Here is an 11,390-nt window from a genome sequence, read left to right as displayed (position 1 = left end):
GCGCTTGTACGCGAACAAGTGACTCGACGTGCATCGAAGGACATTGACGCTGCCGCCTAGCGCGTAGCCTTCGCTACCGCGGCCGCTCCAACGGTCTACGCGCGCTCTGATTGGTCGGGGTTTTCTCTTAATATCTCCTTAACGAAGCCCCATCCGACATTTTTGCAAAGGAAATTGTTGTTCAGAATCGTCTCAGCTACCCCCCATTTCCGGCTCGTCCCCGACTTTTGGGACACCCTGTATACGTACCAAAGAATTGCAGGGTAATTGTTTCATGGAATGCGTACGGTTCGAAATAATCGAAGGATCGTTTGTTAAAATTACTTCATCGTTCAACAAAGTATTCGATATTTTGTCATTGTAAATGTTATATAATTTATTATTAAGAAATGTTAGGAAAAGATGTATCGAATTTTATTTCGCGACACTGTTATAGTACTTCATTGTACGATATGTATGATTGCATTCGATATTTTGTCATTGTAAATGTTATATATTTTGTATTAAAAGATGTTACGAAACGATGCATCGAATTTTATTTAAAACCTCTTAAATAATAATTATATTATTTTAAGGCTGTTTCCTTTCGTTAAATTTGAAATGAAAAAATTAGCGAATAATTCGTTATTTGTAATAGCAATTATTTCAAGTGAATTGATATTACTTTTAACTTCAAATAATTATTTCCTATTTTCCTAAATAATTATGTCAATTCATATATTTATGTCCAGACCTGTGTTAAAATCCGTATTTACGAATGCGTGCCTCAAACAATTGAATAGATATGTGTATGAACGTGAGCGGTTCATACAATGGAGAACACCTGGATGTGTAAGGATGGATAGGACGAGTGTATGGCGTATAAAGCAATCGGTGTCGTAGGCTGCTTATAAGAAAGCATTGAAAGCCTTGCGAAGAAGGGTCCGCTTACGTTGCTTATTGATCTCGTCGAGGAGTCCTTACATTGGTTCAGTCCTCTACCTACCATGCCTTCGTAGAAAAAATTATTCTCAAACGTTCTCTAAACAGTTCGTTTTCCGTTGCTTCGAAACGATCCGAAAAAGATCACAGAAGCCTATAATATTTCGACAATTACATAAGTTAATTAAATAATTAAACGAGATGTTTTTTGATCCGATGCACATTTCTTAAGTTATCCGTGATCATACATGAATTTCATACATGAGTTTCTAGTAAATTACATTAATTTTATCCTGTATTGAAATACGATTGGAAATTATTTCAAAAATGAATTGACAAGATCGATGAAGTCGTTTGCCAGTTGAATCGTTTGATTTATATCCGACCTATTATAGGTGTGCCGATGCCTATCCCTTGCACGCTTCAGATACTTTATATAGTGACACACCTTGCATGTATGAACTCCTAAATAGTTAGATAATATCCACAATTTGTGGTCACGATACGTTTCCTTGTATTTTATTCATTTTTATTCATCGGCCTTTTTTTTTAATGACATGAAGTATTTGAATTATTGTAATATTGTAACTGACAAGAAGACAAATTCAATTGCTTATAATATGATAACAATTTTTGGAAATTTCAATTTAACGTCCTTACAGCCGTACACTTACCACGAAACCCTCCCACCCCTTGACGGCTAAATCCATATTTGACTAAATCAACAAATCGATACATGAATACTAAAAATGGACGATTAGAATAAATGTTCACGCTACATCCATGTGACTTAAAAATAACCGTTAATTGAATTTTTAATTTTAAATTATAAAATATTGTTATTCGCAGCCTCTCGCGTGATAATGTCCAACGAAAGACTAGGTCTAAACCTACTCAGACAGTATTTCTGTGTAGACAGCATATGCATTAACAAGTTTATCACATTCCCCATTACGAGTTGGGGATTATATAAAATCATTGGTGAATTTGATAAATATTCCAGAATTTATCGCATTCATCAATTTTAGTGGTGATTATAATTACGATTATAATTATATTAACGGTGCCAATTGACCACAGAGGGTTAACTTGCTCCAGTTCAGTTGTTTACTTGTTCCACGCCAAGATAATTCTCTTTCGCGCCAGCGACTGGTATATCTCAATGAACGGTTTATTTAGTTTCCTGTTAGCGTTAAACAATGTACGGGCAAAAATGAGCGTAGGCGATAATACGCGCGTGCTCAACTGTAACTGTTCTATCAATTAATTGCGCAATCATTGAGCGATAATTTTAATGGAGCCACTTGTTCCGTACCGGTACTCTGTAAAATTGGAACTTGTACCATCCGAAGAGACTGTTAAATATTAACGAATCATATCATTCGGTGATTATGAATTAAATATATTTCGTCGTCATAGCAACACGTCGTCCGTCATACACCGCCGTATGTCATCATTCAACATACATCCCTATAGTTTAACTAATAATTGTCGATTAGAATACTAATAACTGTCTAATGCCTAGTTTTTTAAAGAAATAAAAATAACAATAAATGTGACGCCATCTATCGGCGAACTGCCCAAGTTTGACATGAAATAGTTCCCACCTCGTGCCGCTAAATGGCGCTACATATTTCGTTATTACTATTTATTTAAAAAACTAAACGTTAGTCAATTATTACTGTACAAATCAACAATTAGAAGTTGGATTATCATAAATATGGTGCAAAATTACATTTATATGCAGAGAAAAGTAGAGAATTCATGTTTTGAATAATTTCATGTTTGTTGCGACATCTAGCGGCGCGAGGTGGAAACTACTTCATGACAAACTTGGGTTGTTCGCCGAGAGATGGCGCTACATTTTCCTTATTTTTTTTTATTTATTTAAAAAACTTAATATCGGTCAATTATTAGTGTGCAAATCAACAATTAGAAGTTGATTTATGATAATAATGATGTGAAATTATATGGATATGCAAAAAAAAGTAAAGAATGTGAATATACTGACAAAATTAGATAAGAATAAAAGTTTGTCTAACAACCAATAACCAAGCAATCGAATAAACATCGTAAATAAATCTCAGTACGGTGCTTTTATTCGTCGTTTATTATTCAAATAAAATTTTGCCAGTATCTGGTATTATGCAACTATTCATTTCTTCACTTATAATTCAAACCGAAATTAGAGAGGTTTGATATCTACCTTCGGGCTGACTTCGGCAGTGATAGATTATTTTTTTATCGCTTCTGTAATCGATTAACGACAAAAATAATCATTAATCGATCAATCGTTAATTCGTAATATGATGCGATCACGATACTACGTGAATTTGAAAATGCATGTGCGCAGAAAACCACTGCGCGTCCGTGTTGCATCACGTACAGTTAGTGCCGCAATGCCACAGTTCAAGCTGGAAACGTCAGCACTCTAAATAGATGTGTTTTATGAGAATTGGAAGGGAAGTCGCATCTCGACCTCGTATACTAAGCAGTGTCCGCTATCCTCTAATTTTGTACCAAAACATAAATCTTAGCGCCACTTGTGACATACAAACAATTGACAAAAATGTCATCTGAACCAGTATTAAATCCTGTAAGTATTCTTCCATGGAATTATTTACAAAACAACTTAACTTAGTGATGCTAGAAAAGTGATTGTCATTGATCTAGACGGACTTAATATACGCAATAACGTATTAATTGCAATTAAATGTGATTTATCGTTTATTCGAATAACGTGAATAACGAATCCTGAAACAACGAATTTTTGAATTCTATAAATTCAACATATACATTATATGAAGTGTGAAACTACTCTATGCAAACATTTATTAATCATTAAAGAATTACGTTTATGTCTTAATAGTACTTTTATAGTACATTACGCGTAATATAGCATAATGTATAAATTAAATATAAGAAATAATAGGTATAATAGTATGTTTTTAAATCATCCTTAGTTTTGCTATTTCTTATGTACTATTACAACCACTCAGAATTACATGAATTACATATTTTGTATTTAACTTAGGAAAGACTTATGTAAAAATATATGTATATATATATTTGTTATTATAAAAAGAAAATATAATCATTATATGAGCTTAGAAAATAGTCTACCAATAACTGTCACATAATCTTTTTCCCATATATGTACTCATGAATTAAAGAAATATTATATGAATATTATATTAATAAATTTATTAATTTTAACAGCCAATTCCATGTGTGGAAGCTGTTCAAGGTGGTCTGGTACCTGGAAAAATGGTAAAAATTCAAGGGAAAGTTCCTTCGAATGCAGTACGTTTTGCTGTCAATTATCAGCTGGGGCCTACATTAAATCCAAGAGATGATATTGCGATCCATGTTTCGCCTCGCTTTACGGAAGGCTTTGTTACTAGAAATCATATAGAATCAATGAATTGGGGTATCGAAGAGAACGAGGGGCCCATGTGGATTCAACCTGGACAAGAATTTGAGATATTTCTTTTGTGCGATCATACATCTTATAAGATTGCCATAAATGGCAGACATTTTACAGAGTTTGCTCACCGATTGCCTTATGAGAAAGTTACACATTTGGTTATCGACGGAGATGTAGAAGTAAATTCTATTTCATATGAAAATGTTCCTGTCGACCCGCCACGTTCTCCTAGAGCTGCACCTCCACCAGATGTACCAGCAGCTAACTTTGGACCACCCCGTAATAAAACATTCTACATATTTTTGTACACATTTTAACACATTTGTTACTGACATCTTAGATCCAAATCTGTATATATTTTTGCTATATACGATTACCTTTAATTCGTATTATCTGGTATTAAACTGGATATATTGCCATACAACACTGGTTACAAACATTTATTTATCAAGTACAAATATTTGCTTTACAGCATAGAAATAATTTTAATACAGCACAAGTTTAGCAAAAATCTAACAAGTAGCAAATGTGTTAATAAAATTGATATTTTATTTTACTTGTTAACAATAAGTTTTATAAATAGTATAAATATTAATTATTCAATTTAGCACCAGGTGGATTGTATCCAACGATAGGCTCGCAAACGCCGCAAGGTGGATATGGTCCACCTCCTCTAGCTGGTTATGGTCCCCCACCAGCTGGCTATGGTCCTCCACCAAATTCATTTGGAGGACAAGGTTATAATCCCCCAAACATGTACGGATACCAACCTGGATATGAAAAACCCGAAGAAGAAAGTACATTCAGTGCCTGTTTAGATAAAGTTGGTCTAGCATTAGGAGGATTAGTTGCTGCGGGAGGCATAGCTACTGCTGCGCACGCACTGACTGTACGTATATTTAGTAACTAACAATAGTATAGCTTTCAAAGAATGTATTCTGATTAAAATTTACAGAAAAAAAAAGAGGATGAAAGTGAAAAAGATCATGAAAAATCAGACGCTTCTAAGACAAAAACGGAAAGCGAGGGAGGTTTAGGAAACCTTGGATCTCTTGGTGCAGCTTTAGCAAGCAGCTTAGTGACCAATGCTTTGCAAAACAACACGCATGCGCAACAAGGCTATCCTCCTCAAGAATCAAGTGGTGGCGTCTTAGGCTCTATCCTTGGAGCATTAGGTAATCCATGATTCATGATATATAAATAACATATATGGTATTATAACTACATTTGAGTAAATTGAGTCTATATGTATTACACAAGGTGGTAATAATGCGGCGCCGGCACAACCACAAAGTCAGCCAACTGATCCACTAGCAGGAACCCTAGGATCCATCATTGGTGGTGTTTTCGGAGGTGGTGGAAATCAACAACCAGGATATCAACCTTCAGGAGGTTATGGAAATTATCAACCTTCTGGTGGTTATTCTAACCAGCAGTCAAGCTCAGGTTCGGATCTTTTATCTGGAATAGGTTCTGCAATTGGATCTTCTCTGTTCAGCTCTGCTTTGGATGGTCTAAGCAAACATGGTAAAGATGTAAGTAAGAAGATGATTCCAAAATTGCAAATTTATGTATTTTATATTCTAATCGCGTAATTTTATTTTGTATGCAGAAATCCCGTGGAGAAAACCATCCAGCACCTCCACCAACTTATGCGCCAAGTACTCCACCATCTACACAACCTGTTCCACCTGCTGATAGTCCTACTTCAGGACATAAATTAACTGCAGATGAAATTTCAAAAGGCCTAGGTTTGGACGATTAATGTAAGTTGAAGTGAAAACCCATATAGAAAAAAGATATACAGAGAAGAAATATTTTATGCTCTTGCATAGTCATATAATTTAAAATGCATTGCATTATCGCAAACATGACAAAAGAAGTTAAATATTTTTAACGTAAAAGGCAGCTAATTTAATTACTACAAAATATTGCTTGTAAATATTTAACTTGTAGAAGCGTACAACCCACTTCATTGTGATGAGATTATATAATTTCTGAAATTAAGAAAAATATTTATTTGGAGAAAATGTACGACTAATTTAATTTCGAGCATAGAATATTTGAATAGATAAAGTACAGAAGGATGGAACAAATTGCCTGAATCTCATACCACGCAAATTGATATTTTGTATATAAATTATTTATTTAAGACAATTCCGCTCCAAATATGCTTTTACAGAGTATCATGTATCTTATTGTTAGGCGAAAATTAGAAACGTAACAAAATAAAATATTTGTTGTACAGCTTTTCCGAAGATAGAGATTTATCATCAGATTAATATTTTTTAAGATTTATTATATTTTTATAAAAATATTGGTAGCCTTAGAAGAATATATGCTTTATATATGTTTATTGAATGCAGAACACTTTGTTATTCATTCTATTTACTTAATGCATAAGAAATAAGAAATATATATATAAATTTGAATATTTGTCTCTATTAGTAAACCTACTCTTCGTCAAGCACTTTCCTACATGAACTTGTTTCCAGGATAATATTATGTTCTTCCTATAACATAATAAATGTACTAGGTATCTCCTAATTGTGGGATACAAAAATTCTTCAGTTATAGTAAACTTACATCTGTTTTAGATTTTAATGCTTCAAGTTCCTCCTTCTTTGTTCTATTAAAAAATCCAATTGTAATCAGTCCCAAAATTAAAAATATGAGCAACACAATTCCTATAATAATTGATAAAGCTATTATCCAAGTAGCAACTGGCTTAGTTATTGGTGACCCTAAAAACATTGTGGTTACAATGGTGCTATCAGGTTTGTGTCCAAATTTTTGATGGATATTATATGGTTGCATAATGCTAACACTTCCATTAGACACGAAAAGTATGATATCTTTTTCTTCTATCATATTTGCTGCAATAAAAAGTGAAGCACAAATTATGCATTTTGTTAAGATATATTTGAGAATTAAAAATATATTAAATATATATAAGAAATACTTTACATTTCAAATTTATGAGATAAAGGTCCAGTACAAGTGAAAGTTTAGCAACAGATGAAAAATCTGTAAAAGGACCCAAGTTGCACTGAATATATGTACAATGTACATTAGTGTTCGTACAATTAATGTACACTGATCTATTCTCAGGGGGCAAATTAATTGAAAAATTAGTTGCCAATGTAAATTTTTCTTGTGTATCTAAATCAAAATTTATAGGAGGAATTTTAGGTCTATCAATTAAAGACGTGGAAGGTGTATAGTTTGAGTGCATGCAATTAAATTGTTGTCCATTCATTTGACCAATTGTTTTATTGATATTAATAATTGGTATATCTCCACTAGAATCTTTCCAATAAGTTGGCATACTAATTGCTAGTATAACTTTGTCAATTGGACTAACACCGAATTTTTGAACTTCATAAATATGCTCGAATTGGAGATTAGTGAGTTGCTCTTTTTCGTTTTTATAAAAATACGAGTATGAGTCACCGTTTACTTTCCTAAGAAATACGCACGAAAAAAATAAGTATAAAACTAATTTTATCTCTTAATGACAAATATGTGTAGTGATATTAACCCTGCTACCACTACGTCGACATCAACATCGAAATAGATAGTCAACAAAGTACCCGTGTTGCGTGAGTCCTTTCGTTTGCTTTGAGTTGTAAAATTCGTCCATAGTTCTACATGATCGATACCAAACTGAACTTTGCTCATATCCAACTCCAAAATTAATGTTTTCTAATAAAAAAATACAATTTGTATAATTTTATTTAAGAATTGTCCTACATAATAGATAAAACTTACATTTTGTCTAAGTGGATTTCCAATATCACAAATTACTTCTAAAATATTATGCAGGTATGAACTTTCCATACATGAAAGAGGTACACTTGCTAGCGATAATATTTCCGGAATATATACAAATATTTTAGATTGATATGCTGGTTCACCATAATTAGAAACATTTATCATAAATTTGACAGTGGTTGTAGATCCAATGATAAATTTGTTATCAAACTCTAAGTTCGTTGAAAGTTCTACTCTAATATCTGATATACAAATATCATTTTCCCCACAATCTAACGTAAATGGCAATTTGATAAAATCTTCAGTTTTAGACAGATATTTATTTATAACTGGACAAGATGTACAGGGAACATGCGAATTAGTCTCTTTATTTTTAGATTGTGATTCTTCCTCTAAAGTAACTGATACAGATATTTCAAGTGGATCTATTACATTTTTAATATTTTTCTAAAAATATTAATCAAATATAATACAAATTTGTCATAAAAAAAAATATACAATAACTCACCTCTAAATATAGCTTAATTGGACTGCATAAAGTTTTAGATTTGTGTAACATATCATAAAATTTGTACACACTACCATTATTACCTCCTACATCATGGTACAAAGCTCTTCCATACATTTGATCAATTTTTAAAAATTTAACAATTCCTAAATACAATTTAATTTGTTCAAGGTTTTTATATATATTGATATATATAAATATATATGGCCTTCATCATATACTCACGGAGATATTTAGGCTCATTTATTGTATCATAACATGTACACACATTGATAATAAAAAATGTAGAATTGCTTAGTAATTTTTCTTTCTCTAAATACTTTAAATTTGTTGTTATTTTAACAACTGATTTAGACTTAATTAAAATTGCCTGATCTGAGAGATAAGCTCCCACAGCAATATCAGAATATTTATCACCATTTATGTCACGAGGTTCTGAAATTGAAATTCCAAATCCCCGAACGTTTTCCCCAAATTGTCTGCCAATTATCTTTTGACTATAAAATTTAGGTAATCCATTACTATTGCCATTAAAAATGTATATTGCACCAAATTGCTTCTCGTATGGTGCACCAACAGCAATATCAGCGTAACCATCATAATCAATATCTCCTAGACAAGTTATCACAGAACCAAATCGACTTTCAGGTACTTCTCCATCAAATAATTGTTTTACAAAAATTTCCTATGGTAAATATGTAAAATTAGTACGTACATTAAGTATTAAATTATTGTACGAATTTTTTTTGTTCAATTACGAATTTAGCATTTATATGTAATTTGTATTGTATTACATTTCTTGCTATTCTTATATTACAAATTTTATTTACATTATAAGAAGTGCTAAAAACATATATTCGACCCTCGTTTATGTCTTTTGCCCATTGCGGGGCACCAATGATTAATTCATCTTTACCATCACCATTAAGATCACATGATGATAAAGCAGCTCCAAAGTATTCACCATATTGCTCACCAGCTACCTTCTTTTTCACTAGTAAAGGTTGTTTACTTTCATTAGGAAATCTAAATATAATAACATTTCCATGCATATCTGCAGCTCTTGGAGCACCAGAGGCAAACCACAATTCTCCTTGTTTAAAATAACAGCCAGATGTTACAGAGTAACCTAGATTAAGTATTATAAATTCTTTTTTATTTTTTTACAATTTACATTTTAATCTATAACACACATTTTGGAAACTACATGAATTAGATAAAATTAATTTTGTGAGATTAGATAACTGTTTTACCTAAATACACAGTGAATCCTATCTAATGACAAAACTCTGTGAATCCTTTAATAAAATTTATGATCAACGATTCAATGAATTAAATGTATTGTTAAAAAACATTTTTGAGGAAACATGTTTCCATTGAGCTCTTAAGAAAATTAAATATTCTTGTAAAGTAATATCTTTATGTCAATTTACAAAGTACAGAATTAAATTTAAAAAAAAAACGTCGTTGTAAAGTTATTATTTATGAACATTATTCATTGATGCTAGATTCCAAAATTGTACTTGTTTTTTTATGTGACAACGTAGGTCTGTTTCTATTCTTTAATTAAAATTCCTTTTCATAATATGTCTGTAGAAGAAATAAAGAAGTAAAATATGAACTGTATCGGATTAGCGAGGTTGTACTGTATTTAGAAAAGATATTGTGTTAAATGTATGATAATAGTAAAAGTGTAATATTTACCAAAATACGAATCATGCGTAACTATTCCGTTTTCAATTGCAGGAATTAGTGTTTGCATTTTATTGTCAAGTGATTTTACAACTAACATGGGTATACCTCTCCCTAATAATATACCTGGACTACCTAATAGAGCCTGTTGTGATTCATTGGATGTAATGTGTAATGAAAAACCAGCCTGTCCTACCCTTTCCAACTTGAAATCTATTGTTCCAATCAATTTTTTAGACTCAATGTTTTTAACTGCTATCCAGTAACAGATACCATTCATAAACATTTTATTTCTATATCGTGGACTACAAACCTATTATAAATTTAATTACTTCGAAATTTATGTTTGAAAGAAAATACGAAAGTAAACTTATAAAAACATAAATAAAATGTTAACATACCACAACTCTAGGATCACTTCTATTTTCTACAGCAATTGCTGCACCGATCCATCCATTATTTTTATTCTGATATATATCGGGATACCGTTCGTGTCGACCATTTCCAGTTTTATCGAAAGTCCACTCTTTACACGTATCATTAATTGGACATTGATATACAACCCCTGGTTCAATTACACCCTTTATTGTAGTTGTATTTGCTCTAGGAGCACCAACCAACAGCAGAGAGTCTTTTTTATTTGCATAAAGTGCAACAGAGAATCCAAAATAACTGCTTCGTTTATCAATCAAAATTGTAGGACTATTAAACACTTCAGCATTATTAACATCCAAATTGTATGTCAATACACTATATCGCAAACTTACAAGTGTAAAACCAAAAATCCACATACTAAACATTGTTGATAAAGGTATGCTAAAGTTTAATACTAACAGCAGCTAATATTAGGGAAACTATAAGTCAGAAAATACTACATGTACTAATCCTAAAACTATGTGTACAAGAATTAAAGTGGTTCTATATCACAGGAAGGAAGTGATATACAGGTATATGTGAAAACCACAGTGACATTATGTAAGAATGAGTCAATATTGGTTTGTAATATCTACAGCGAAATTCAAATTAAAGTAAAGATAATAAATTCATACGTAAATTTATGTATTTTTC

At 31.8% G+C, this 11,390-nt stretch overlaps 2 protein-coding genes across 5 annotated transcripts; one reads left to right on the top strand and one right to left on the bottom strand.

The window, feature by feature from the left end:
• Positions 1–3,317: 3,317 nt before the first annotated feature.
• LOC128888893 (protein enabled-like) lies at positions 3,318–6,159 on the top strand. The gene is made up of 6 exons (XM_054146079.1): positions 3,318–3,517; positions 4,141–4,627; positions 4,957–5,237; positions 5,304–5,523; positions 5,609–5,883; positions 5,961–6,159. Exons 1-6 carry the CDS (start codon positions 3,491–3,493, stop codon positions 6,111–6,113), a joined length of 1,443 nt encoding a protein of 480 aa, XP_054002054.1. The 5' UTR covers positions 3,318–3,490; the 3' UTR covers positions 6,114–6,159.
• A 566-nt stretch (positions 6,160–6,725) lies between these two features.
• LOC128888890 (integrin alpha-4-like) lies at positions 6,726–11,368 on the bottom strand. Of its 4 annotated transcripts, none has more exons than XM_054146071.1 (10): positions 10,724–11,368; positions 10,335–10,635; positions 9,461–9,759; positions 8,856–9,315; positions 8,631–8,776; positions 8,120–8,569; positions 7,890–8,053; positions 7,316–7,812; positions 6,935–7,224; positions 6,726–6,861 (listed from the first exon to the last, which is right to left on the bottom strand). In XM_054146071.1, exons 1-10 carry the CDS (start codon positions 11,120–11,122, stop codon positions 6,802–6,804), a joined length of 3,066 nt encoding a protein of 1,021 aa, XP_054002046.1. In that variant the 5' UTR covers positions 11,123–11,368; the 3' UTR covers positions 6,726–6,801. The 4 variants fall into 4 exon arrangements, with proteins under 4 accessions (XP_054002046.1, XP_054002047.1, XP_054002049.1 ...); XM_054146072.1 differs by having other exon boundaries at positions 7,316–7,510; positions 7,942–8,053; XM_054146074.1 differs by having other exon boundaries at positions 7,316–7,375; positions 7,942–8,053.
• Positions 11,369–11,390: the final 22 nt, after the last annotated feature.

This window comes from Hylaeus anthracinus, unplaced genomic scaffold, assembly GCF_026225885.1.
Source record: "Hylaeus anthracinus isolate JK02 unplaced genomic scaffold, UHH_iyHylAnth1.0_haploid 11994, whole genome shotgun sequence".
Lineage (NCBI taxonomy): Eukaryota > Metazoa > Arthropoda > Insecta > Hymenoptera > Colletidae > Hylaeus > Hylaeus anthracinus.
This window is presented reverse-complemented; position numbering and strand designations above follow the sequence as displayed.